This window comes from Solanum tuberosum, unplaced genomic scaffold, assembly GCF_000226075.1.
Source record: "Solanum tuberosum cultivar DM 1-3 516 R44 unplaced genomic scaffold, SolTub_3.0 scf00116, whole genome shotgun sequence".
Lineage (NCBI taxonomy): Eukaryota > Viridiplantae > Streptophyta > Magnoliopsida > Solanales > Solanaceae > Solanum > Solanum tuberosum.
Window position 1 is genome coordinate 6,024 of NW_006239040.1, and position 27,815 is coordinate 33,838.

At 35.2% G+C, this 27,815-nt stretch overlaps 3 protein-coding genes across 4 annotated transcripts; all 3 read right to left on the reverse strand.

Annotated features, from left to right (window-relative positions):
* Positions 1–3,041: 3,041 nt before the first annotated feature.
* Positions 3,042–9,546, reverse strand: LOC102602610 (uncharacterized). The gene is made up of 6 exons (XM_015309810.1): positions 8,769–9,546; positions 8,220–8,561; positions 7,855–8,092; positions 4,629–7,294; positions 4,049–4,194; positions 3,042–3,561 (listed from the first exon to the last, which is right to left on the reverse strand). Exons 1-6 carry the CDS (start codon positions 9,522–9,524, stop codon positions 3,267–3,269), a joined length of 4,443 nt encoding a protein of 1,480 aa, XP_015165296.1. The 5' UTR covers positions 9,525–9,546; the 3' UTR covers positions 3,042–3,266.
* Positions 9,547–9,549: 3 nt separating this feature from the next.
* LOC102602948 (uncharacterized) lies at positions 9,550–18,113 on the reverse strand. The gene is made up of 9 exons (XM_006350061.2): positions 17,979–18,113; positions 16,090–16,629; positions 13,897–15,090; positions 13,468–13,795; positions 12,633–12,888; positions 12,332–12,548; positions 11,524–11,876; positions 10,888–11,427; positions 9,550–10,018 (listed from the first exon to the last, which is right to left on the reverse strand). Exons 1-9 carry the CDS (start codon positions 18,090–18,092, stop codon positions 9,550–9,552), a joined length of 4,011 nt encoding a protein of 1,336 aa, XP_006350123.1. The 5' UTR covers positions 18,093–18,113.
* A 3,193-nt stretch (positions 18,114–21,306) lies between these two features.
* Positions 21,307–27,492, reverse strand: LOC102583414 (peptidyl-prolyl cis-trans isomerase CYP37, chloroplastic). 2 transcript variants are annotated; one of them, XM_006349920.2, is made up of 12 exons: positions 27,268–27,492; positions 26,085–26,345; positions 25,889–25,978; positions 25,358–25,453; positions 24,741–24,848; positions 24,374–24,423; positions 23,917–24,019; positions 22,975–23,028; positions 22,095–22,253; positions 21,855–21,977; positions 21,708–21,757; positions 21,307–21,606 (listed from the first exon to the last, which is right to left on the reverse strand). In XM_006349920.2, the coding sequence occupies exons 1-12, from the start codon at positions 27,412–27,414 to the stop codon at positions 21,492–21,494; spliced, it is 1,356 nt and encodes a 451-aa protein (XP_006349982.1). In that variant the 5' UTR covers positions 27,415–27,492; the 3' UTR covers positions 21,307–21,491. The 2 variants fall into 2 exon arrangements, with proteins under 2 accessions (XP_006349982.1, XP_015165329.1); XM_015309843.1 differs by having other exon boundaries at positions 26,085–26,353; positions 27,268–27,477.
* Between the last annotated feature and the right edge of the window lie 323 nt (positions 27,493–27,815).

The window sequence follows — 27,815 nt, forward strand, 5'->3', positions numbered from 1 at the left end:
AAGAGAAGGGAGATTTACCTAGGGTTTTCATCGGAGATGAGAGAGAGTCGTAAGAAGGAAGTTGAAAAATCACAAAAATGGTTCCATTTTCTTTAGTTTGAAAAAAAACGACGTGTAAAGAGGTTTAAGAGTTGGCATCATATAATTGGTCAGTTAATCCACGTAGAACGGTTGTCTTGCACGCGCTTATGGTCAACAGATGTCTGTGCAAAAAGTGTTAAAGTAACACATGGGAACCCTACGTTAGGTGTTTAAAATGAAAATCCTTCAGTTGAGGTGTCTAAGTGAAAGATCGTGCCAAGTTTAAGGGGCCACAGATGGGTTAGGCCTTAATTTATTCAATAAGAAAATGACATGTAACAAATAATAATAATAATATTTTTTTAAAAAGTAGCAGTTAATTTTAAGGGTAGAGATGGACCAAAAAGGTGGATGGAGGGGTATTTTTAGCCCAATAAATGAATGAGGGGTATTTTTAGACTTTTTCAAATAATTCAAGGGTATTTTTGGCCCTTTTCCGTTAAAAGAAATATAATGAAGCAAGCAAAACAAGAACTATTTGTACGACAAAGAGGAAATATGTGTACGTTTTTTGGGACACCAAACAAACAGTCTTTTCATCTTACAAAGAAAAAAGAACTTTCACTAAACCAATGAGAGGTATGTTTGGTAGCATATATAAAAATACATACAGTATATATTATGATTATCTCATTTGTTAAATTTTTTAAAGTTGTGTTTATTGATATTAAGATATGTATAATTAATATATGGAGATATATGATATTAGTAATATAAAGGATTTATGTACGTATTAGTATGATTAAATTCACAATTATCAGTTACAACATCCTATCCACTATATAAACTAAACACTCCATACAAAATACAATACATTAATCTCAGTATAGCTAGTATAAGCATTAATAATACACCATTCAATATTATTCCTATACACCCTACAAAATAATTTGTAAAATTATTTCGAGATTATAATACTGAGACCATTTAGCTAAAATAAAACGTAAATTCAATCTCCAACTTAATTGTAGATTGTATTATATTAGGGATAATACATATATTTGACCTTAAACTTGGCTTCAAATTTTAACTTTGACCTCCAACTTTCATAGTGCACAAATAGACACTTAAACTTGTATAAAGTTGAACAAATAGACACACATGACCTACATGGCATTTTTTGTCCTACGTGGTGTCCTACGTGTATTGTGCCATGTAGGACTCGTGTGTTTACTTGTTCTACTTTATACAAGTTTAAGTGTCTATTTTTGCACTATGAAAGTTGGAGGTCAAAGTTAAAATTTGAAGCCAAGTTTAAGGTCAAATATATGTATTATGCCAAATTTCTATGTAGGACGTCACGTAAGACAGATGTATCTATTTGTTCAATCTTATACAAGTGTAAGTGTCTACTTTTGCACACTCAAAGTTAGAGAACATAGATGTTAGATGAAACCAAATTGAATGGCAAATTTATGTATTATGTCATACACAAATAAACCCTTTAACTTGACTTCAACTGACATTTATGTCCTCCAACTTTGAGTGTGTACAAATAGCCACTTGCATAAAATGGAACAAGTAGATACACACTTCCTATGTGAAATAATACATGTAGGACGCCACATAGGACGCAAAATTGTCATGTAGGACGAATGTGTCTATTTGTTCAATTTTCTATAAGTTTAAGTGTCTACTTATGGACACTCAAAGTTGGGGGACATAGATGCCAGTTGAAGCCAAGCTAAATGACACGTTTATAAATTATGCCGGTTTCAAAAGTATTGCCCAACAAAATACTGATTTTTTTTTTAAAAATCTGAAAAATGGTTGCTTCATACCAAACAGACCCTTAGATTATTATGTTTAGTTGGTTTAGTTAGGGTCTCTTCATACCAAACAGACCCTTAGATTATTATATTTAGTTGGTTTAGTTAGGGTCAGAGATGTGGTTGCTGCTATATATAATCATCAATTGTACCCAAAATATATATTTTTTCACCAATAACCCTTAAGCTTTTATTTTAACTATAAAAATAAAATAAAATTTTGGAATTATGGATGACTAAATAGACATTAATCTTTCTTTCTCAATTAAACAGCTAGCCAAACAAGACAACAAGGGAAATTAGAAAATAGAAATTTTAAAATTTTATTGTTACGTTTTCAACCAATAATTTTATATCCCAACAACAAAAGTATATGAAGTAATAAGATATTAACATTAAAAAGAAAAAAAAATCTTGCTTCTGTTTGGGTCAACATAACACGTGAGATATTAACATTATAAAACAGATAAATTTATGTTTTTTTATTAATAAACATGTTTATGGTGGGCATTATATATCCTTTTTATAAATCATTTGGAACCGCTAACATAGACAAATTGTCATGTTGTTTATTTAGATTCTAGATGGCCGATCATTGTTGATTTTCATTACTATGCAAATACCAATATTAAATTAAATAGATTCACTTGGTAAAAAACATTTTTTTAGCAGTAATAAATATACACTTTTAACACTAAATTGACTGACATTGGTTAATTGTCATTAAATCTGATGTTAGTATAGGTTTTAGGAATATTTACAAAGAGTACTAATTGTTTTAGCGACAATTAAATTATTATTATTAATTAATTGCTGCTAGAAAATCATTTTTAATACAGTGATTATACAGGATTTTACGTATGATGAAATGCCATTGTTCTTACGTATTAAATTACGATTTCTTTTTTTCTTTTTGCACGTACGATATATAGCAAAATAACCCTCAAAATTAGATGTCACGTATACTGTTTATTCAATCATGTTTTTATATATTCAAATCCAAGTACTTTAGGCTCCAAAAGAAAGTACAATATATACTACAAATAAATGAATCTTAAGTTGAATATACTATCCTGATATCACAACAAAACAGTCTCATGCAAAATATGGATCTTTTAGACTATGGACTTGAGTTTCCCTTCGAGTAAATTAAATATCTTATAAGAAAATATTAGACTATAGATAACAAGCTAATGTTTTATCTGCAAGGTTGAACAATATACGAGTAAACATTAGACCCGTGGTCCAAAAAGAACAAATAAGCCCGTATTACATTCATAACACACAAAGCAACCACATAAAATAGTTCACTTAACCTTCCTTGCATTCACAACTTCAAGATTGCACAAAAAGTGAAGAAAATCATAAAAATGAGAGCGCTAATCCTATACTCTCTATATTGTTGCATCATGGTTTTTATTTCTTTTTTCCTTTTCCTTTACCTTTTCCTTTTCCCTTTTTGGAGTTGTTGAACTTGCCCTTCCCTTTTGGTTGTGGTGGCTGTGGCTGCTTCCTTTCAGTAGCCTTGTTACTGCTTTCGGAATCGGTGGCAGCCACAGACGGCAACACAATCTTCTCATCATCAACACACACTGTATTGCCTTTTTCCTTCTCTGTTGGTACAATGCATTGGTTCAATAAAGCTTCAATCTTGGGCTTTCTTGACAGCAAGCTCTTCAATAGTTGTTCAGCTTTTGCTACTTCCAAATTACTGTAAAGCATCAATGCAACATTTCATCATCAAGAGTTTTTATTCCAAAAAAAAGAGAGAAAGAAATGGAACTATTGCCTCAACACACTTAAAAATGTATGTGTAAGCGTGACAACAAGTTGTTGGAACAAAACATGGGTTAATAGGATGACAACAATGACATACCAGTTTAATCACACAAGTGAGGTCTAGGGAGGGTGGTATGTATGCAGCCTTACCCCTTACATTGTGGAGGTAGAACAGCCTTACCCCTTACGTTGTGAAGGTAGAGATGTTGTTTCCGATAGGACATTACATAAAAGAAAAGGGCTCAAGAAAGGATTACATCAGGAGCTAAAGCCATAGTTCCTAAGATGGAATGCTTTTAGCATGAAAGAAACTTTTCGAAATGGATATATTTTGAACGTCCTAAACAACTTTGGAAGTGTACATCTAAACAAGAGCGGCCTATAAATGCAAGTAGCACGATGGTAAGAAAGAATCATACCTCATATCCAAAAATGAATGGAGCTGTTGCAGCTCTTGAAGCATACGTTGCACTTCCTCAGCCATGTCCTCACCAGCGTCAGGCTTCTTCAGCTCAGGCAGAGTAATGGCAGCAGTCAAGAACTTTATGTGCATATTTATTTCCTCCTAAAAAAAAATAAGTTTAGTACCTTAATAATAATAATTCATAAACAGACACTCAAACTTGGCCACTGCGGGCAAGTAAGCACTCCAACATTGAGAGTCACGTCTAGAGACATTAACTCGGTCACATAAGTAAACACTCCAACTCTTTCCCACTATGTCTCATGGACACCTGACACTACGTGACATATAAATTTTGGAGATGCATGTGTAGATTATCATTTTGTAAGTTGAGTGTTCAACTGACACAGTGGAATCAATTTGAGTTGAGGCGTTTAGATGTACACTTCAAAGTCGGAGTTCTTTACTTGCCGTCTAAAGGCCAGGTTGAGTGTCTATTTACGCGTATTATGCCTAATAGTACTGTAATAATTTAATCCTTACCTAGCAGACACCTTTACAAGTTCCAAGTTATAATTAAAGAGAACTAGGATTACCTTCATCTTCTGAACGACAGCCGAGATAGGTCCATTGTTTTCACTGCCAATAAGCTTCAAAAAATCAGATACTTCTTGAAACAAGTCCCAATTCACTTGTTGCAGATTCTGCTCCGATGGAGGAGAGACTTCAGAACATGGCACTGTCAAAATCTTTGGTTGGTCAGAACAATCCGAGGAAGAAGTAGCATCCAGATTAGCCATGACATCAGAAACTGTGGAATTAGGAGCTTGTGACTCATTTCTAGCCGGAAACAGCAAGTCAAAAATGTCTTCTGTATTGCAGTTTTTTCCCAACTGCACATGAATGACATTAGGAAGCTTTCTGGTGGTATTCTCACGCAGGTTAACACACAAAAGAGGATCTCCAGCAATTTGAAATGCTTCCCCGATTTCACTGATCTGGAAGTACCTCCGCTTCAAACATGGAAAAAGAATGCCATAAAAATACTTTGGAAGCTGGTTCCTAACATCATTGTTTCTGAGCACACAGGAAAGAACATCATAGTATTTCCCACTGTTCACACACAGCAAACATAGGACAACAACCAATCTCATAACCAATACCCTATAGTATGCCTCAAAATTTATCCCCGATCGTGTAATCCAAAGAGCTGTATTGCCTTTATTGGAAAGGAATTGTTGTACCATCGTAAGAACAGAATGATAAAACTTTTCCAAAGACTGTTGGTTAATAATAGCAACCTTGGAAGTGTGTAGGACCTCAGACTGCTCAGAAATCAGCCATTCCACCAATGATGATTTTGTAGTGAAAAAGGACCCTTTAGACCGTGACACCAAAATCAAAAAGCGCTCAACAAGATACAAGAAACAACCAGGGGAGATATAGTCACTTAGTCTGCTCCAGTTCACATTATAGGTATCTTGTAATGCTTCATAAAATTTCTCAACTAATGTAACCTCCATAGCTTCACTTCGAACAATATCTTTAGCTAAACGAGACTCGGAAATTTTGCCTCCACAAGCATTGCCTGATTGATATTCTTCCATTTTTGTCGCTCTAATGCAGCTGAGAATTTCCATGAATGATTTCCATGATTCTGTTGGAGCTCTTCCAACAATTTTCTTGTACAAATCTTCAGATAGTTTTCCGGAGGCAAGCCATATGATCATCACTCTTCCAATCTGTCCATAGCTCAAAGGACCTCTGGTGTTAATATCTTGGTGGATGAATTCTTGCAACAAGTCACGGGAAAGCTCGGTTCTCCTTAGAGAAATGATATTCTCCATCAACGATTGTCGGGGGTCAAGGGGGAAGGCTATCTCAAAGTATTTTGTTGACAGTGTCAAGAAATTCCGTAGTTTCCACTGAGAACTCTTAGAATCAAGCTCCTTGGACTCACTTAAAAATTTAGCAATCTCATATATGTTTAGAAGGAAAATGCTTTGCCGGAAATGAGACATTGAAGTTGCAGCCGACTTATAGATGGACTCGAGAGTATCCAGAACCTTCAAGCCAACAATAAGTAATTCGGTATGCCAGTGTTGTCGAGCAGCATAAATAAAATCCCGAGCATCAACAAATACAATCTTTTTGCTCCGTCGGATGAAGCTTTGGTGAATTTTTTTCACCCATTCAGCAGCAGGATGCAACAGTGCATATGTAACATTAAGATCATTCAATTGCTGCCTAGCACCAAAGTAATTTACGCAGAAATTACATAAGATGTTATACTTTCCGAAGTGTTCAATCTCAAGGCCCTGGAGAGATTCTATCAGATCAAAGATGGTCTGCTTCCACAAATTCCAAAAGTGAAGCAGTGTCCTTACACTAACTCGGCTGCATAAAACCAATTCTTCTGAACTCATCACATTGGCTGATAAATTATCATCCCAAATATACTTTGCCACGTTAGTTTCACAATGAACATCCAGTATTTTTCTACAACTCAAAATTTCACCGATTGGACTGTTACATTTCTGAGACGCGACATAAACGTGCTTCAAGCCAGACCAATCACTTGACTCGTTTGATAAAACTTTAACCACAGTGCACGTGGTTTCAGAATTGGATCCATGCATTGCAAACGACATGGCCTTTTCCAAAAGTTCCTTCTTTTCGGAAAATGACTGCAAAGGCCAGCCTTTACCTCCTGAGATCCACAGAGAGTTAGAGAGAACATAAAGAAGAACAAGTGACGAAGCCTTGTCAAAATCCCCATCCTTTGCTGTTATATCTGCTTCACGAAGAATATTCCCTTCCAGCCGGGCAATTTCTGCAGCTTCAGTGAAGTTCCCTAACTCTTCTTCTAACAACAGCAACTCATCAAGGCACCCCAGAGACTTCAACAAATTGCGTTTCATGTCAATTCTAGGGAATGCTTTCACAAATCTCATCATGGAAACTCGGTCGTTGAGCTCAAAATAATGTAACGCGCAATTGCTCAGGAACTCCTCCTCCATTTTGTCAATTTCAGTCTCTCTTTCCCCCACTGTATTACACTGAGCAGCATCGTGTTTCCAGTACTCAACATATTCCAAACCCAATTCAAAACACTTTCCTTTGGTGCAAACTGATAAGCACTCTGAGAAATGACTGCCTTTTGCATAAACTCTGGCAGCCTGCTCATAGCATCCAGCCAGTGTAAAACACTCGGCGGCTTTAATCAGCTCAGGTTTTCCACACTTCTCCAAATAAATTTGTCCTGCGGGTAAGTTTAGAAAGTTAAGAAAACGATCAAAAAACAACATTATTTAGTCATGATGTAAGGTTACAGTGATGGAAAGCAAGACCAGGAAAAGATTCTCCAGTCATCAACTCAGAACACCAAAAGAAGAATGTGAGTGAAGTAAAAAGTCCATGGAGGTTCTTTTTTTATGACATAGAAATCTGTCTAGAGCAAAACCTTTGGGCCAACCATATTCTTCTCCACTTAATACTAGACATAGTTCATTTAGCACAAGACTCGAACTTAAATAAGTCACTCGAGGTCTACCTAGCATAGCAGTACAGTTCATTATTACTAACAGAAATGTTCTGAGATGTATATAACTAGAGCTCAAAATTGGATACAAGTATCTGATAATCCCTCCGTTTCAATTTGTTTGTCTGGATTTTGACTTGGCACAAAGTTTAAGGAAGTAAAGAAGACAAAAAAATAATTGAAAATGGAGGTAGTAAATGGAAATGAAGAAATGTTCTAATAAAACACTAGAAAATGCCTAACAAAGAAGGAACTCTTGAGAAAGTAAACACCAATATTACCTGCCCGTTTATACTCCCTCAAATCATAAAAACATTCGGCTGCTGCCTCGAACCTTCCTATCGAGACAAAAATTTTAGCCGCCTGACGTAGGTAGGTGGAAGATTCTTTGGAATTCGAATCACGAATTCTCTCAGCAGCTGCCCTGAATCCAGCTGCCTTTGCCCTTTTCTCCCAATTCCTTTCTCCTGCTTTTTCAAAGCACATGATTGCCATCTCATAATTCTTTTCCCAAAAGAGCTGCATGATAACATCACAGCACTTGATCAGGACCAATTAATGCTCATATGTAAAGCAACACAAGAGAGAGATTTGAAAAAATGAATTTGTTAATAGAAATGAGACTAGGCAAATCAACTGGACAAACCTTCACTCCCCTCGACTTCCACTCCTCCGGAGTGCTAGAAGTTTGCATTGCTTGTGCAAGTGAATCATCTATCTCCCTTGTTTCCACTAGACACAATCCTCTCCAATAATCAAACATAGGCTTGGAAAATTCCTCGACACTCTCACAAATCCATAACCTTTGTCTTGTTCGAGTGATGGCAACATAAAGCTGTTTTAGTTCAGAACACAATAGACTATGTCGTTCTTCACAGAAATTTGGGCAGGATATATCTACTACACCTTTTCCTTTCATAAACTCATATACCACTCTCCACTGATTTCTAAGTGGTGATGACCCGAAAAAATTGTACAGCAGTACATCCTGCAAAAGATCAAAGAAGGAAATAAGATGATAAAGGTAAAGCTATCAACCAGTAGATGGGATGGGTAAATGAAGCAGTAATATCGAATATCATTTAAAACCTAGGCTACACATAAATATGTTGAATATCATTAAAAAGAAAACAAATTTGATTGATACTAACAATTGAAATCCCAAGAATAATAATTAAGCAAATTTATGACTTGCCTGAAATTCCAAACCCTTGCATTCAACAATAGTCAAAATAAGTGCTTGCCTTCCAATATAACCGGAGATTTCCTTCTTCGCAGATTCATCCCGCACTAAGATTACCTGCTCTGCACCAAAACCTATCATTTTTTCTCCAATACTTCCAGTATTCCCAAAAATAGTTAGAATTGCATTTTCATCAGCTCCGGGCTTCAACAATACCGGAGCCTCACCATAAATAAGACTTGTTTCAGGTTTCAAGAAATCAACAGAGTGAGGGAAATAATGACAAAGCAAATCAACTACACTCTGTGCTAGTTTGAGTACACCGGCATGTGTCCGGAAGTTCTGAAGCAACTGAAAAACAGGTGATAGATGTCCCTTGTCTTTTCTAAGGGAAACATCATCACCCTTTGAATCCATGACAAACTCGGTATAGAATAGATTCCTAATGTCTTCAAACCTGAAATCTATCCCCCTAGCAATTGTTTGTGCTGTATCACCAGAGAAAACAAATCCTTCTTCGACATTTCTACAAATATATTTGAACAACGCTATCTGTCTCATTGTGAGATCTTGAACTTCATCAATATACACAAAATCTACTTTGTCACCATCGAGATGCTGATACTTTAGCCGACTATGAAGATCATTAACCAAATCAGCTATATCATATTCAGCACGCTCCATCTTCATCTTTTCATAATCCTGAAAAATACCATATATTCTATCTCTTTTTTCTGCACTTATCGAAGAGACTCGATGTTCGGACATTGATATATAAGCCTCTTTGCTGAGTTTATATCGAAGAGACTCGATGTTCGGACATTGAAATATAAGCCTCTTTGCTGAGTTTCCCATCATGAAAATCTCCTGATTTTAATCCACCTTTTATATAAGAAAGAATTTCAGTAAACACCCTTGAATGATCAAGATTTTTCGTCAACACAGTACTGAAGTGAGGCCAATACGAGCTACAGAAGCATTCGTAGTTGACCTCCTTCTCTCTTATGAAGGATCTTAAAGCAGCTGACCTCAAACTTCTGTCTTCAAACAGGTCCCACTTCAAATGGAACCTATCAAAGTAGGAAGAACCTATTGTTCCGTCAAGCATCAATAAGAACTTGTGAAATGTGATCACAAGAGGGTATTTCATGTAAGGAATGCCAATAAAAGAGTTCGGTAAATCTCTAAACTGTGTCGTCCCATCCAAATCATCAATTTCAAGCAAGCTGTTCTCTGCTGAGAAACTTCCACCACAAGCAAAGCTGCAAAATTAAGATTGCACACCTCTAAATTGGATAAAATTAAAAACTTGGTTGAAGTTTGTAGCCACAACACAAACTCTATTTGATGAAAAACATGTCCGAACTAGTAAATCATAATCACATAAAAAAAAAAAGCAGGTAGAAATGTGAAAACCTACGACTCCACCAGCTACAAATCATTCAAAACTTGCTCACCATATTGTCAATTTTATGGAAAGAGTTGTTATCATGTGAATACCTTAACTACCTACCTGCATTCCTACTTGTTTATAAAGCTAAGAGAAATTCGGAAATGCAAATACTATGTGTTAGTAGAGGTTAAGAACACCGACTTTTACAGGTTGCAATTTGACAATATAAGATTTAGGTAGGTCACACAGCAGCACATGTTTTCAAAATATAAAAGGCAGCACTAAATCAATTAAACTTCATTCCGAATATCAATAACCATGGCATCTAGCTCTCATTAGACATATGCAAATACAAAACAAGCAAGCATATAATTAATTGTTACGAACTGTTTTAATAACCTAGAAATCTAGATGGCCAGTGGCGCACTGAGTAAAACTCGGTGGAGAATGGGCCACCCTCCAGTCCTCCGCCCTTCTTAACTTAAGGACCAGGTGGGGTTCAAACCCCTGACGCACGCCTAGACGACATCACACTTTGCGCTCTTACCCCTAGACCAAAGCCCTAAAGCTATAACTAAATGTTCCATAATTGCAAGTACATATGATACAACGGAGATTATTTTCCAATATTAAAACATTACACTTTAGTTCAAGGTTTCATTAGTCATCAAGGATCAAGCATGCAACTTATTAAAGCAAGCAGCTCCAGTAAACTCGGACAACAAGATTAGAACTCACCTTTTCAACTGAGAAATCTGCTGTTTGACAGCATAACAAAGTTTTGGACTAACAGTCACGAAAAGTTGACGCAGGGTTTCCCTGATAGCCTCTCCTACACATTGATTATCCTCATCTGCTTCCCCTTCAAATTGATTTACTTCTTGCTTCCCTGCTTTATTTAATCCTTCAACAGAATTGTGATGTTGTTGCTCCTTTTGCAATAATTTCATGGTCAAAACTGTGGTTTTCCCCGTGCCTGAGCGACCAAGGATGAAACTGCTTCTACTAAATTGGATTATCTCCCTCTCTTCATTAGTAACTTCAAAAGGGAGATCTAATGCTTCACCATGGTGATCAGAGAGCAAATGATTGACAACACCAGATGATAATGAGTAAAACTTCATCAATAACAAGCTTTCGCTGACTCTTGAATATTCAACACAACTTCTACCATCTTCCGCACCAGTTGATTCATGATTCAATTGACTCTCACTAGAAATGCTTTTATACTGACTTATCTCACGACAAAGCATCCAAATCTTCGGAACTTCCAAGTCCCTGTACAAACATGAGAAGGTTAAAATAAAATTTACAAGAAGCAATTGTCGTTCATCGTAATACTTGAATCTACAGAGCACAAAAGAATTAGTTTACCCCTCAAGGCACTTCTCCTTGCAAAGCTTAATGAATTCATCAGTGTACATTGAAAATATGTTATCAAGACGTTTCAACAACTTTGCAACCTCCTCCAAGGGTAATACATCCCAAACCCTCAGCACTTGAGTATAGGTGGAGTCTTTCTGAATATAAATAGAGCAAACAACATACCGCCCTTCAACCTTAAATTGTTGTACAATTTGAGATGAGCTCTCAGAAATTGAATCCACATTCTTTCTCTTGGGACGCCATCCACTGGCCAGCTTAACCAGAAGACTTATCACAGACTTCCTCAACCGGGAGGATGTTAGCTTTACAAATGACTTTCTAAAATTGTCACTGAAGAGTACCTGAGCAACCATGCGGAAGAAAATACATCATGATGGCCAAGTAAACTCACAAGTACAGGAATCATGTATTTATGTGTGACAAATAATACTGACCAAAGTTTAGCACCTTCAATGAGTGAAGCAGACACTAAGAAAGAACAAACTTATAAAATGGACAAAGACAGATGTTTGCCGTTGACTATAACTGATGCAAGTAGAACACACAAAACTTAGAATTATAGGTGCACCGGGCCAGGAGCAAGTGTCGTGGTAATGCTAATGCAAGACGACACTTTAGATGTGAAGCACAATTGTTCCAAATAAGGAAGTAAACCATAAGAAAAACAGCATGCATAACTCATTAATGTATCAAAAGTTTAACATAAAACAGCCATATGCAACCTTTGGACTGTATCTATGTGAGTGACACAATTCTAAAATTTACAAAGCAAGAGAACTAAAGCACAAGATTTTACCTTCCATCGTTGAGATTTGAACAAAATACTGTCTGCATTAAGTAAATCATCCAGCTGATCATATTCTTTCTTAACATCTAAAACTGTTGTCCTCATGTCATTGTCTTCATCAGCATGAAAGAAGCATTGACGTTCCTTGGCGTCCAGAACTAATGCTTCCCACACAGAGTTGCTATTAAGTAATGTTGGCTCATTGCCAAGAATCCATAGACAGTGCCTACCAAGAATAAAACCCTGAAATGTCAGCATAGAAGAATAAAGATCTAGATGTCATGAAACAGCGACAAAGATTGATCCATACCGAGCCCTGGTCAAAGCAACATTAGCCCTTTGAAGACTAGACAAGAAACCAATTGATCCGCCTAAATTAGATCTCACTGTAGATATTATAATGATATCTTCCTCCCCTCCCTGAAATCCATCTACTGACTTCACCTTAACTTCAAAACCCTCAAGGTTATCATACCTCCGCCCAAGTTTACCTTTTATAGCCAAAACTTGTGCAGCATAAGGTGATATAACACCAATGCTGAGTTTCTTCCTGGAGCCACCCCAACCTGTGTAGAAGAAGATAACAAAAACTAAAATTAAAAACTGGAAAAGCATTTAAGCTACAAAGAACCTCCTACTCATGCAAAACCGACAATAATAACATACCCAGTGTCATTGCACAACTGGGGTCTGGGGAAGGTAGGATGTATGTTACCCCTACATTTGTGGGGTAGAGAGGCAGTCGTCACAATTAAACATTAATTAAGAGAGCACAAACTTGATATTTGAAAGAGTGTGGTCGTCACAAGCAAATCAAGTTGTTGCACATCACTCAATCAAGTTTTCTAGTGGAGATTTTGTAATCAAAGACTCGATGACACAAGCCCAAATACAAAATTTGGGTCAGAAGCAATAACATCACAATAATGAATAAACCCAGTATAATCCCATAAGTGGGGTCTGGGGAGTGTGGAGTGTACGCAGAACTTACACCTAAATTTGGGATTAAATCATTCCCTTCAATACCCTGATACACCTATCGGTGCCATCTTACATCATCTTTTGAACAAGAAAAAAATTATCATTGATTTCAAGTTTAAAGGCAAAAGGGCATTTCAGGAAATATTCTAACCATAAAATAGTACCTTTATACAAGTTGTCCACTATCTTCATCACTAAAGCCACCTCAACCATATTCCTTCGGCTATGTCCAACATCATCCATTTCTTCTTTACCCAATGGAACATTTATAAAGGAATACGGGCCAAAACATTTTCCTGGAAGATACCTTTTCTCATATGTTTTATGTTTTACATCAGGGGCATCACAAATTTGATTACGATAGAAACTTGAATTTGGAAATTGGCTAATTGATGGATGCATTCGGTACTGTATGTTAAGCAAGTGTCTAGAATGACCCAGAGAACTGAGTCTTTCAAAAAGGCTCCTTCCAAAGCCAGCTTCTTCAGAAACCTGTAGAGTAACAAAATTGTGTAAAAAGAAGTTATAGTGACAAGATATCAGTTGAACTTGCAATTCCTTTAAATTCCACACGTGAAAGGCAGCAAACTTACTCGACTCATGACTGCTGCGGGCAGTTGACACTCATCGCCCATCAACACAGTATGCCTCAGACATGGTAGTTGAAAGGGTATGACAGATTCACACTCCTTCAACTGGGCAGCTTCATCAACAATTAATAAGTCAAATGGCTTTATATCCAGTGGATGAAGCTTATACGAACTTGAAGCCGTACAGAAAACCAAGGAAGCCTTTTGTATACAGAACTCCCTAATCGACTCCTTGCTCATTGCACGAGGAAGACTCAGTTCTCCGAGAGATTGGCAAATATCTTTCAGAAGAAATAGGCACTGGCTTCTTAAACAAGGTAAGGACCACTCATCCAAAAATGAGTCGGAAGAGACTTCAATTGGTTGTTGACAAGAGAAGAGTTGCACAAGATCTTTAGAGCCAAGATTGTCTTGAAATAACATTCCCTCCAAACAATCAAGTAGGGAGATAAGGCGTACCATTTTTTCAAAATTCTCCTCCCGAATAAAACTTAATGGTAGATGAGTACAGAATGTAAGCAAGCATCTTCTCAAAGATGAAGCTGTAGATTTGAACCGGGATTTGACAAAATCAATCAATGAGCTGATTTTTTCTTTTTCCTTCTGAGCTTCCTGTTGATCAGAAAGCTCCTTCAGTTTGATCAACTCATTGTCAACATATATGTTATACTGAGAAATGCAATCTTCCAGACACCCGCTCATGGAACTTATACAGTGTTTCCAACCAGTCACGGGTACGAGGCACTCCACCAGCCTATCAACACGATAATCAAGGTATATCTCCTCAATATCTTGACCAACTTTCAGACGGTACTTATTCCCAAACAAGAGAATGTCACCCAGAGGACAAATATCCATTTCTGCAGAAGGATTATTAAATGACTCACTGATCAATTTAACTAACCGCGAAGCCACTTGTGTTATTGCTACATTTGTTGGGGCACAAGTAAGAGTTCTATACTTCATTTTCAATAGTATGAAGAGCATGACACTCATAGTCTTGGTCTTGCCTGTACCAGGTGGTCCCCATATGAGTTCAACTGAAGGCTTGTGACAACACTTCAATGAATCAAGAGAGGTCAAGATCGCCTCAGCCTGCGAATCATTCAACTTAGACAGCAGATTATTAACAACTTCTCCAGATAGTCCATCATTATTAGATGTAGAACAAACGTCACATTTATCCTCATCCTGTTTCTGCACACAAACAAGTGTCTTTTCATTCACAAAATGAACCAAGTGAACAGATGTTGATAACAGGAAAAGACAAGCATACAGTCCAAATCCATATATCTAAGGAACGAAAACAGCCGTTGAGGCTGCATGTGGAAAGAAAGAGCATGTTTCAGGTTTTGAGGAACACATAGTATTCCTTTTGAGGTCTGAACGAAAAGTATTGATATTAAGTTATCGAAACCATACACTGAGAGACTAGGCGTACAGTAGAGCATAAATTGTTTTTAACAGCTTAAGGGCACACATCACATTGCTTTTCATTGTTTAAGAGTACATATTTTCTAAAATAAAGAGTAAAGGTTTAGAATAAGAAAAATGCAAGAAAGGTCAGTCATTTCCGACACAAGAGACCAGTGAATCTACATTACATTTCTTAGACAAAAACACAAATTTGAAAACTAACCATCAATAAAAAGATGAAACTTATTAAAGGGTATCATACAACTGTTGTAAATCGAAGAAGATAAATATTACTTAGCATTACAGTAATATTATCACAAGCAACACGTAACTTTTATAAGCATACATACACTGCCATTTTTGTCTTTCATTTCTAAAAGAATGCTAATGTCATCTCTGTTATGTATTTTGTTCAGTCACACTTGAGAAACCAGATGACCATCACACATTAACTTGAAATATAATCTCATCGATCACTTCACACCTACGAGGCATCTAAAAGGTACTAACATATTGTACTTTATTATTGCAGCCAAATATCAGAACCTATGTTGCTCAGACTCTAAAAATGTTGTCATGCCCATGTTAGATCCTTCAAAAATGCACTACCTTTGGAGGATCCAACATGCACCTGGCAGCATTCTTGAAGAGCCCGAGCAACATATAAAAAAATAAGGGATACCACGTTTGTTGATGATCTAGGATATATTAAGTACGTTAAAAGGCAGGGAGACTCTAGATGATGCTTCTAAAAGGACATGAATCAGTAAGATTATTTACCTCATTCTCACTGCACAGAACTTTCTCAATAAGGTTCAAATTCTTTCTCATCCTCAGTGCACTCCATACTCTCTTACTCGGTAGCACATTTACCAAATACACTATATACAACGATTTTTGCTTTCTCTCAGAAATCACAATATCTCTAGCAACTTTGACTGTAAAACTAGTGGATGCATTTGAATCATCACTCTCACCATCACTGACTCTCGTTACAAATGCAAATGTCCAGTTCCATCCGAGCCGTAGCAGGTCAGAAGCAGTTTCCGGTTTGGCATCTGAGATAATGACAATATCTCCAGGCAACGTTCGATAAGGCTCCTTTCCGTCACCAGATAGTTTCCTCCAATAGTCAACCTGAACTTTAAAAAATAGTGATCCAAGTGGTTTCTCATCAAAGTAGATCAATTCACCAAAAGGTGCTTTGTCTATGACTTCCAAAGAAGCACTAATATCAGCCCGTATTTCTTCCAGTAACGAGTAGTGAAACGATCCCAAGTAATGATCGACTGATTCAAATGATTTTGGAATCTTCTCCACCTACAAAACAGGAAACTTCCAATTAAATGAGAAACAAATAACTTGTTCTGGCATTGTGGGAAGCAATGCATTTCATTAACTAGTTGGCAGCAATAATATTTTGTTTACGGCCAAAATGCTTTGATAAATACACCATTTACATGGGAGTAAACAACCAACTCATTTTCCCTTTAGAGCTCCAAAGCAATCAAATCTTTCAAAGAAAAACGGAGAACTGACTCTGATACATGTAAAGATGACACATGAGCCTAACTCAACCCCAAAAGCTAGCTCATGAAAAGAGGATTTCCTAATCTCATATAAGAAGACCACCAGTTCATACATAAGCCAATGTGGGACTCTAACCAACTCTAACTCTTAAAAATGAGAAACCACCCCCATACCTTACCCCCATTCTCTATGGTGTTTGATTAGATTATATACAAGTACTTTTGAAATAATATTTTCTGCTTATGACAAATAAGAAAATCACTTATTTCCCCCCAAAAAAAACATTTCCAAATAAATATATATTTTTGTGAAAAGCATTTTCCTTCATATGACCAAACACAATATATCCTTAGAGAAAAATAATCAAAACATATTGAGTTCTTCGACATTTCAAATGATATTTCTCTCTATCCTTTCTTTCACTAAAACAGTAGATGAGTGACAAAACTATCAAAAATCAAGAATATCATAGGGAAAAAATGTGGAAATAAGAGACTGATGCAACTTCATGAAGGTTATATAACATCTAGGAAAAATCCTTCTTTCCAAATTGCAAACAAAACATTGTGCAAAACATCAAAAAACAACATATATACACAGTGTAGTGGGGTCTGGAAAGGATAGAGTGTATGCAGACTTATCCTACCTCGAGGCAGAGAAGTTGTTTTCGAAAAATGCTCAACTCATGAGTCATGTGCAATGCAAAACATCAAATATGCAACATTCTCAATAATTTTGACAATAAGTTTCCCAATCACTGAACTTCATAGGCTACTAAAATGCAAAAAAAAATTGTTGGTCATAATGAGCCTACAATCATGAAGTGGAAATTATTAAAAAAAAAAAAAAAAAATCTCTATTCCATTCTATAGAGAAATAATCCCCCTTTTTAATAGTTGAAAACATATCCTCTTTTTTTTTTTCTACCGTTTCAGCTTTTCACCTGGCATGTCTAAGATCAAAATATTCATACACATTCTAGTACATTCTACGAATCTTTAGCTAAACACCATAACATTCAAAAGTTTTGTACTTTCTTAAATTTCGTGTCAAGTCAAAATCAAACAAACAGACAGTACTGAACTCTTTCAAGATCACTTCTAAACCAAAATAAGTAACCAAAAAAAGAAAAAAAATACCTGATTTTGATATAGAGTATCATCAAGAATATCTTGTATAGACCATGAGAAGACCAAATCAATGAAGTCATCTTTAGTTCCTCCTTTCTTTTTCCTAGAATTACTTCCTTCCATACTTTAATCACTCAAAAGAAATCTTCACCTAGTGTGCCCAAAAAACTAAAATAAATAGATGAAGTCTTCATCATGAAGTTAAAAAAAAAAAAAAAAACAATCAACTTTAACAATATGTACGTACCAATAAAAAGCTAGCTACTAGCAATATTAGTCAATAAAAAGATGAGATGATCAAATTAACTTTGTCTCTTTTTTCAAAGTTAAAAAGAAATATAATGAAGCAAGCAAAACAAGAATTATTTGTACGACAAAGAGGAAAAGGTGCTATAGAGATAATGTGTACGTTTTTTGGGAAATGAAAGAGGCGGTCTTTTCATCTTCTGCAACAAAAAAAAAATGTAAGTTTCACTAATCCAGTGAGGGTATTTTGGTTCGCGGACTAAATTATAGTACTGAGAGATAAATTTAACTTCGAACTTAATCGTAGGTGTTTCATATTATTTCATGGATCAAACAACCTTTGAATATTGTATATGTTTATTTTTACATGTAATTTTTCTTAATTATGATTAGTTTATATATACTTTCATATTAGTAAAGTTATTTTATGATTATATACAGTAATTAGCAAAAAGTGATAAAATATTTATTGATGAACTTACATAAATCTTATTAGTTTAGAACATAATTATTTAGGTACACTCTAGGTTGTAATAGTACGTATTTTATCAGATTTTGGTGCCTCCAGATACGTCCAGATACATGTATCGATACATAAGATCAAATTTAAGTGTAATTTGTTCTAAATACATTATATTCAAGTGGTTTATTATTGTTTCTACGGTTTAGATCAAGTGAAGATCTGGAATTTTAATGTTTGGAAGACTAGAGTTTATAGTCTTTGAAGTGTCTATCAATTGCAGAAAACTATTGAGTTGAGGTATTAAAATTAGTCTCTTTGATTATCGAGTTGTAATTCAAAATCGTCCTTTTGAAATTAGTGAAGTTTCTCTTATTTAAAGAACCTGGTTCCTTTAGATAGTAAATTAGTAATGAACTACTTCATGGTTACGTAAGATGAAGGGTGTTATAGTATTTCATCCATATTATATTCATGATACCTATTGATATTTCTCAATTCAATCATAATTATAGAGGTATTCAGAATTATATTGGTAAGATATAAAATTAAAAAAAATTATCTTCCTTTTTACGTGATTTCTAGTCAATCTCATATTTCATATTAATATAATTAATATAATTTATAATGAGCTATGTAACGTCATATATTTTATTGTAACTTTATATTGTTTTGGACTGTTTTTCTCTTGATCTGAGGGTCCAACAAAAATAGCTTATTTACTCAGATAGAGATACGATCTGATCTGCTTACATTTTACTCTCTCTATAGCTCATTTTATGGGATTACACTATGTTATCGTCGTTGTTGCATACATTATGTGAACTTATAAAGATTTGAAGACAATGATTTGTTACTTGATTTTGAAACTCCAGAAAATTTTTGAACCTCATAAATCATTTCTTGATTTTAAATTTATAAGTGTCTGAAGTTCTCGATTCATTTTTTGGTTTTGAAACTCTAATAATTCTTTAACCCCATAATGGTTTATTGGTTTAAAACTTGTAAAAGTTTAAATCCATGATTTTTTCTCACTTCCTTGATTTTGAATTTATAATTAAAGGTTTGAACGTTGTAATTTAGTTAAGAATATGTTTATTATTAATAACTTTTAAAGTAATGATTAATACTTCCTCCGTCCAACAATACTTATTCACTATTTTTTAGAAAAATTATAAATAGAAGGGTATTTTTACTATATCGCCATTTGAATATAATAAAAATAATGTCTTGAAAAATGTAATAGAGAAATGACTATAATTAAAATGATAAGGGTAAATTAGGAACTAAATGTAAAATTATGCATTTATTTCATAAAGCGGACAAGTATTGTTGAACATCCTAAAATTATATAGTGAACAACTATTGTTGAACGGAGGAAGTATTTGATGACAACAGTTAAATACCCACTTCATCCTGATCTCCTCAGATAGATAAAATGATTGTTATTTTTGGACGCCTAAAATTAATTTAATTTCTTTACTTATACTCTCACTTTAACTATTTTCGAAATCATGAATAATATAAATACTTCTATTATCCATCAATGAACCCCTTTTTTATTTATATTATTAAATATAAACAGATAAAATATTATTATTATTTTTTTAAACTTATTTTCAATCCGTACAAATCCGATTCTAGTCGTTTGCAATCGTCAGTATTCAAGTCGTAGACTGGAGTTAAAGATACATTCAAAATTCAAATTGGAAGACAATTCAAAAGTTGACAAGTCAACATATGACTGCTGGACTACCCACTTATTGCCATAAATATTTTTTATCAATTTCTCAACAAAAAAAAAACTCAAATTATTTTTAAAAATATGTTTTTTTTTTTTCAACTCGTAATTTTAATTTTCCGTGTGACATACTTAAGATCACGTAATAAAAAAAAAACATTTTTCTATGTTCTACTTATCTTTAATTTAACATCACAAAATTTAGTTATGTTAAAATTAGACAAATAAATTAAAACGAAACGAGCATTACGTACTCCTTTCTGGAAGCTTGTCAGGAAAGAAGTCAAAATATTCCAAATTGCTTACAAACTACAAAGTCTCCCATACTCAAATGAATTGGTCAAAACACGTCTAAAATACCAACACCACTATAAAAAGTTGTATCTCAAAGTTAACAAATCCATCATTTTTTCTTCTTCTTATTATCATTCTTGAACAACAACACTTACCTCTTGTGTTCACATTTTCGAGATACAACTTCCGTCCTGTAACTCCTTCCATCGATAGTCTTGAGTTGTTTGAAAAAACTCGAACAAGGATATCAACATGGAGGTTCTCCTTTCCAATGAAACCAATATCACTGCAAAGTCACCACTTGTTAGCAGAACCAACAAGCCAGAGAAGAGATGTAGTAAGTTTCCAGCATCACCAAGGTTTCAACGGAGAGATTCATCACCACACGTTACAAGACGCGTAGTGAGGACAACAGCAACAAGTCATTATAGTCTACGAAAACTTCATGGATCAGCTAACAAAGAGATCATAAAGAGAGCATTAACACCACCAGCTCGTCGACCAACTTTGCGATGGTTGGATTTTAAACCAACTCCAAGTCGACTTTGTAACATGTCTGCAGCATAGTTGTAGCTACTTGGATGTACAAAAGAAACTCAATATAACAGTTTTTTTATTTGTTTACTCTATAGTCTATAATATCCAATATATTATCATCAAAAATCAAACGTTTCATTTGTTCTGTTTTACAAGAAGCAGCATTCATTTTTTGGTACTAATAAATGACGGGCAACGAAGAATGACATGTTGAATTTTCAAAAAAATTGGGGATATAATAAGGTTAGTTATCCTGTGATGGTAAAACGAGGCGGTCTTGTCCTTCCACCAGTTTTGCAGATCGAATTATGTCACCAGTTTTGATTTGAGGAAGGATATCTCTCCCAACAGTTGTATATCTGTGAATCATAACACGAGTTATCATTAGAACGACTACAATCACCGATTTGTTGAAGATACAATAGGTTTTCATAGATAGCAGAGTTGCAAGATTCCATACCCGAAAACTGAAAATTGACCCTCATCAAATGACAATCCTCCCAAGCCAGACTGAGAAACAACATATTGATTGGATAAGTTAGGTGGCGAAGAAAAGAGTAACAAGAAGAAACGAAAGAATAGTCTATACTGCTGAATTGCTACTTACATTTCTCTTATCGTAAAGGTAGAAGAAGAACTGACTTGGTGATGAATTCTCATCTGATACATCACTATGAGCCATTGCAACTGCACCATAAACGGATAATGGAAGCACAGGCAGCTCCCCATCCTTCCGTAACCAAAGGAATAAACCATAAGCACAAGCACAAGCACAAGCACAAGCACAAGCACAACAGAAATAAACGCCAAAGATCGGTCTGTTATTATCCATGAAACATGTGGATACCTGAATGCTTAATGTTGTTCTGTAAAGAGGCTCAAATTGTCCGGCTGGCTTGATTTCCAAGGGAACACTGTACCCGGTGGTCTTACCCACCTCGCTGTCTGAAAGAATTGCTTGGTTTGCACAAGTTAGCTTCATCCCATCATATGCCCCATCAACCACCTAAAGAATTATAGATTTGTTGTTACAAGACAGAAATTTCTGAATTAGATCAGAGTGAAATAGTAGCTCGAAACATCAGAGACTGCTAGTTGTACTCATCTTTGGTCAGCAAGTATACCATAATCACGAAATGCAAAAATTATTTCCCATGCCTTCATTGTGTAAACATGACTCCAGAAGACATCACAATGATGGTTTTCCATATTTTAGCACATGCAGTGGCAAGTTAATAATCTAGAGCTACGGAAAGGAAACTATAAACACATACTCTTCAAGTAAAGTAGTTATCAGGGCCCAGCAAAAAAGATGTGGGAAATGAAAGAAGAAAAAGCCACCTTTACGTGTCGAACATGCTTCATGTGAAGAAATACCTGAAGTATGATCAATTTGTCTAACGAAAGTAGGAAGTCATCCTCAAAGGGGAAAGAAGGGAGAAATTATTGGAAGTTGTTAAGAGTCCCACATCAGTGTGGGATTGAGTTGTTTTCCTCCTTATATGGTCGTGGGCAATCCTTACTTCATGCCCTAGCTTTTGTAGTTGAGTTAAATCCAAAGTTCATTTCTTAATTACTGAATATTAGAATGAAGTGGGCCCAAAATGGACCACAATTATATTGAGGATCATGTGGCCAACCCTAACTAGTTTGAGATTGAGGCATAGTTATTGTTTTTGTTGCATAATGAGTACTTACAAGGATGATGTGAGATTTCACTACCTTACCAGTTTTGCGAAGTTTCCTGCAGTCAGTGGTGCTGAAAACCCATCTATAACAACCTGCATCATGTCATTATACAGTTAATACTTTTGTGTTCGATGAAATATCTATCTGAAGAATATTAGAAGTTATAATAGTAGAATATTAAACACTCTTCTGGAGCAGGCTCTATTATACGACAGAAATTGTCACCCCTTCAGAAAAGCAGAAGCAAATGTTTACTTCACATCATACAAAAGCAACACACTTTTATCTCAAAGCACGATATAGGACAGGTGGTTCAAAGAAAGAGAAAGAGAAAGTACAGCCATTTCGAGAATTGATTAAATTGCTCTAATGTCTCCACCATGAAGCTATTGCATGAGATTATGACCATCACGGAAACAAACAAATGACAGGTCCGAGTCATTAGCAAATAACTTCCCAGAAGGATCAGTCTTTTAACTTAAAGGTTTCAATTGATGATGATTAATACTTTAGTAATTACTCATCCAAGGATTTCTGAGGACAATGAATTATTTAATTAGGAAAAGATTGCTTGAAACGATCGAAGAATCATTTTCTAATAATAATGTAAATAGATGATACAGCATAGCATCCAAACAAATATGCATGAGAAAGGCACAAGGAACTGATGATGATGACAATGATATGCATTCACTCTGCAAAACATGACTCATATGATCTTCAGTAGCTTTCCGGGACGACAAAGCAAGAAACAAACGAAACTTTCCCTTATGTGATCATTAGTGTATCCGCTGGAAGAATGGGGCTGTTCTGGACATTTGAATAGCATCAGCAGATATCTATACCAGGGTGTATGCCAGGAGAATGGGAATAGTGAAGTGCAAAGCACCCGTGTGCCAATTTTCAAGTTCAGAACAAAGGATCAAACAAAGAAATGGGCAGTGCAAGAGACTGACTCTCAAGTAACGGATTCGGCAAACCTGAATTTTTGCAGTGCTTTTGGCTTCACCAGCAAATTCAGGAGAAAATGCTGAACCATCTACTTTCTCAACTGTAAATTCAACTATTCCTCTCCCTGTGAACCTGACGCATTTAGTAGAAGAATATAACACAAACCATCTTCCTCAAAGAAATCATTAAGTAGTTATTTTAACATGGTTGTTGTAACTTGAACACGGGGTGCTTTAAAAAGAACAACCCAACTCAAGTTTTCGTATATAGCAATGCAATAATGTTGCTGCTGAAGTGATAAGAAACCATAATCTGAACATTTGGATATACAAAGGCACCATAAGTATCAAAATGGCACATTTACTATGCAAGATGTAATCGTCCTCGGATTTGATAATCGATGTACGTACATGTTTGTCATTAAGCAACTCGCTTTTTAATAAGTAGAAATGCTATATTTAGAAGAGAAATCACAAGTGCCCTTACCTTGGGTATTTCAAGTACTGCTGAGGCAACAAAAATGATAACCCTGGGGCCTGTAGAGAGATTATGTCTTTGAGATATTGTTAACTACATCAAAAACTTTACATTGAAAATGTTATTGGAGAATGTATAATTGTGAAAATTGTAATGCATGAGAGATTTGGATATTAAGATGCTACGGGCTCTTTGCCTTCAAGCTTTATCCTTTGCTATATTCTTCAAAGCACAGTATCACTTCCTAAGGGCACAAGTCGAACCTTAGTACAATTTTTTTTTTCTTGTGAACTATTCAATCACAGAAACTGTACTTTCCATTACCTATTTACCCCCTTTTCACCACAAAAGAATGTACAAAGGAGTTCATAAATACCTGTAACAACTCCAGCTGTGCAATAGTATCCAATGTAGATGCAAGACACACGGATACTTTATCTGAATCTTTATCCTTTATGTACTGTAGAAGTTTCTGTAATCCACCCTGACAAGATAAAAAGAAAGTCATCTTGATTGCAGTAAGGTTTGTGTTTAAAGATATCATCTGTTCAGATAATTTATTAAGAAATTTAAGAAATCTGTGAGATAGCCAAAACATCAATCCTTGAGACCCTGACTGGTTGCATTGACATAATATCATACATTCAAGCATGATAAAGAGTATTACTGGAATATCATCATGCAAACTGGCAAATGTACTATCACAAGTGCATAAGATTTCACAAACTTCTGCAGCAAAACAATATTGTAAAGTAACAACAGATGTGCTCCTGCGTCAGATAGCCATTACTGATATTGATTGGAGCACATATATAACAGTTCCCAGTTCTTTTCTTTTTTTTCTCTGTTCTTTTTTCTCTTTTGGGGTCTTAACGTAGATAGTAGAGATTGAACCTAGACACTGATACATATTTGCGACAACCTGGAAGGCAAAATGAAGTCATCTAACCTAAAGTACTTTTAAACTAAACAATCTGAGTTGTCTCATGTTACCTTGCCGTCTACAAGAGATGTGTACAAGACTGAACCCTCTTCTTTCAGTTCAGCTGGAATGCTAGCCAAGATGGATGCCTTTTCATCTGTTGCAATCTGAAGAGATATTGAAGCATTAGAAATGTGTACTTAAAGACACAGAATAAGAGTGTTTGATAACTTCACATCCTTTCAATATAAGTGATTTCATTATTTGTTATTTGCAGAATCAAACAATCCGTCAGTCAGTTAGCATGCAATGTTAACATCTTTGAGACTCTTTGAATTCTCTATACTATAACTCTGTTTGATGGATAGTTTAAAAGAAAAACATGAAAGGGAAGATTTCCTCCTTGTATCACAGGGTATCTTTCTGAAAAAAACACATAAATGAACAACTATTTTATTCTTTTTACTGTATGGAAATGGCCTGATATCCAACACGTCTGTTAGATGGCTGAGATCCATGTCGAAGAATGATTACCTTGCCAGAGGATCAATCATTAAGTGTCTTATATCTAGTTTGGTTGCAACAAAAATATCATGCAATACCTTAAGTGCTTTCTTCACATTACCCTCCATTGTTCCAAAAGGTTTTCGCTGTGGAATCCTGAGCAAGTACGAGATATCCTCAAGAGAATCCTGCGAGAAAATAAACGAGGAGTAGTGATACTTCATGACTTACTATCTACACCACCAAATAGGAAAATAGTATATAAAATATATAGGCAGAACAAAATAAAACTACCTGTATAGTTTTCATATTTGTGTTGGCTGGGATAGCTCTTCTGAGAGCTAATTCTCCTGTTCTAGGGAGAGTTTTTGTTTCAGGGGAATAAAGCACTGCCTCAGCAGGAGAAATGGACAAATCTTGCAAACCATACAAAGGTATTGGAGATGCAATTTCAGTAAAGATAATGATCACTGCCATTAAACTCTGAAATTGCTTGACTGTACTCTCCAAATGTGTTGACAAAATGGAAGGAGCAGTTGGCCTCTTTGTCAATTCCTGCATGACTGAAAACCCATCAAGGAGCTGAGAGGGTTATAAAAATTGTATTTTGATCATTTTTGAAGCAACATTGAATAGTGAATATGAGTTCTCTAATAAGATGTTTATGCAGGTGCAAATATGTATGTGAGACGGAGAGACATACAGATCTCAACAGTTCTATTCGAGATAACGAAAAAAAGAAAAGATAAGCCCAAAATATGGTTTCAAATGCACTATGCTAGTGTCACAAGGCAAATCAGAAAAGCCATAGCTTATGTTACAGTTTGCATTTTCTTCATTAACTAATTTTATGGATACGTTTACCCTTGAAGACAAACTCCGTCTGTGTGAGTTCGTTCACATTGCAAGACTTACATTTGATGATCCAACAGTCGTTTTAATTTTTGACAAGGATCAAACTTTAGAGGTGAACCAGCATTCTTTGCCCAAATTAAATATCAGAAAACAGTTCTGTTCGACTAGATACCGTGTTTAAGATAGAATAAAGACTATTGAAACTTACGATCTAAAACAAGTCTTACACATTTGTGTAGCTATAAATCATGTCATTAATTGTTAGATTGTTCCTAAATATGAAAAACAATGATATTCTTTTCGAGACAGACTAAAAAGGAAACGTGTCACATAAATTAAAACAAATGGAGTAATAAGTAAAATCATACAATCTAACTATTCATAATTCTATAATGAATGACACAAGGCACAATACATCAAAACACCTCAACTTGATCTCGTGGACAGTTAATGCTGACGTGACACATAAATTTTGAAATATATTTGAATGATCATTTTGTAAGTTGGAGTGCTCACTTGCTAGAGTGTCTGTTTATGTATTACGCCATTGCACAAAAGAATGATGAAATTTCAACAGAATTCACTCTTGAAATATCTAAATTTTGAGCAGAATTGAACTAACCATGGAAGCATTCTTCTTCGAGGCAATGCGAGTGAGTGTAGCATAAATTGAGGAACGAAGTGGAAGATGATTACGGAAGAAAGCCTTATTTTGGAATAAATGGGTGAAATTTGGAGAGAAAATGGAAGAGGATAAAGGGGAAGCCATTGAAACAGAGTTGTAAGGTTCTATCCCTATCCTCTTTTATCTTTCTAGCCTATCTCTCTTTTCTCTCTCTCTCCTCTCCTTTTTTTCCCCCTTATTTTAAATTTCATATTTTATATTTGTCGTGTTTAGTTGCACAAATATAATTACACAATTAAATTGATATTTAATTTAATTAATTATAAAAGTTAAAAGTATTTATTTTTATAAGAATAATATGTACGGTATGTTTGACAATAAATATTAATATAGTAAAAGGCGCTTATTAAAAATAGGGATAAGGGTCTGAAAAATATCTCAACTTTGGTCGGATTTGCTGTTGCGATACTAAACTTTCATAGGACCTATTACCTCCCTAGACTATTTAATACCGTATTTTAAACATATATATTTGTCCACGTGGA

Bases quoted from the DNA above. Each gene is read 5' to 3' on its own strand.
- LOC102602610 (XM_015309810.1), bottom strand. From the start codon at position 9,524: ATGTCCGAACATCGAGTCTCTTCGATAAGTGCAGAAAAAAGAGATAGA. The intron at 7,295-7,854 runs GTAATATTGGTG...ACTTACCCGCAG, and splicing joins GAGGGAGTATAAACGGGCAG to GACAAATTTATTTGGAGAAG. The intron at 4,195-4,628 runs GTAATCCTAGTT...ATTTTTTTTTAG, and splicing joins CTGTCGTTCAGAAGATGAAG to GAGGAAATAAATATGCACAT.
- LOC102583414 (XM_006349920.2), bottom strand. From the start codon at position 27,414: ATGGCTTCCCCTTTATCCTCTTCCATTTTCTCTCCAAATTTCACCCAT. The intron at 24,020-24,373 runs GTAAGGGCACTT...TAAATGCGTCAG, and splicing joins CAGTACTTGAAATACCCAAG to GTTCACAGGGAGAGGAATAG. The intron at 21,978-22,094 runs GTATCCACATGT...TGGTTACGGAAG, and splicing joins GAACAACATTAAGCATTCAG to GATGGGGAGCTGCCTGTGCT.
- LOC102602948 (XM_006350061.2), bottom strand. From the start codon at position 18,092: ATGGAAGGAAGTAATTCTAGGAAAAAGAAAGGAGGAACTAAAGATGAC. The intron at 16,630-17,978 runs GTATTTTTTTTC...CCTGTTTTGTAG, and splicing joins ATACTCTATATCAAAATCAG to GTGGAGAAGATTCCAAAATC. The intron at 11,428-11,523 runs GTAAACTAATTC...ATGTTTGTACAG, and splicing joins AAGGAGAAGTGCCTTGAGGG to GGACTTGGAAGTTCCGAAGA.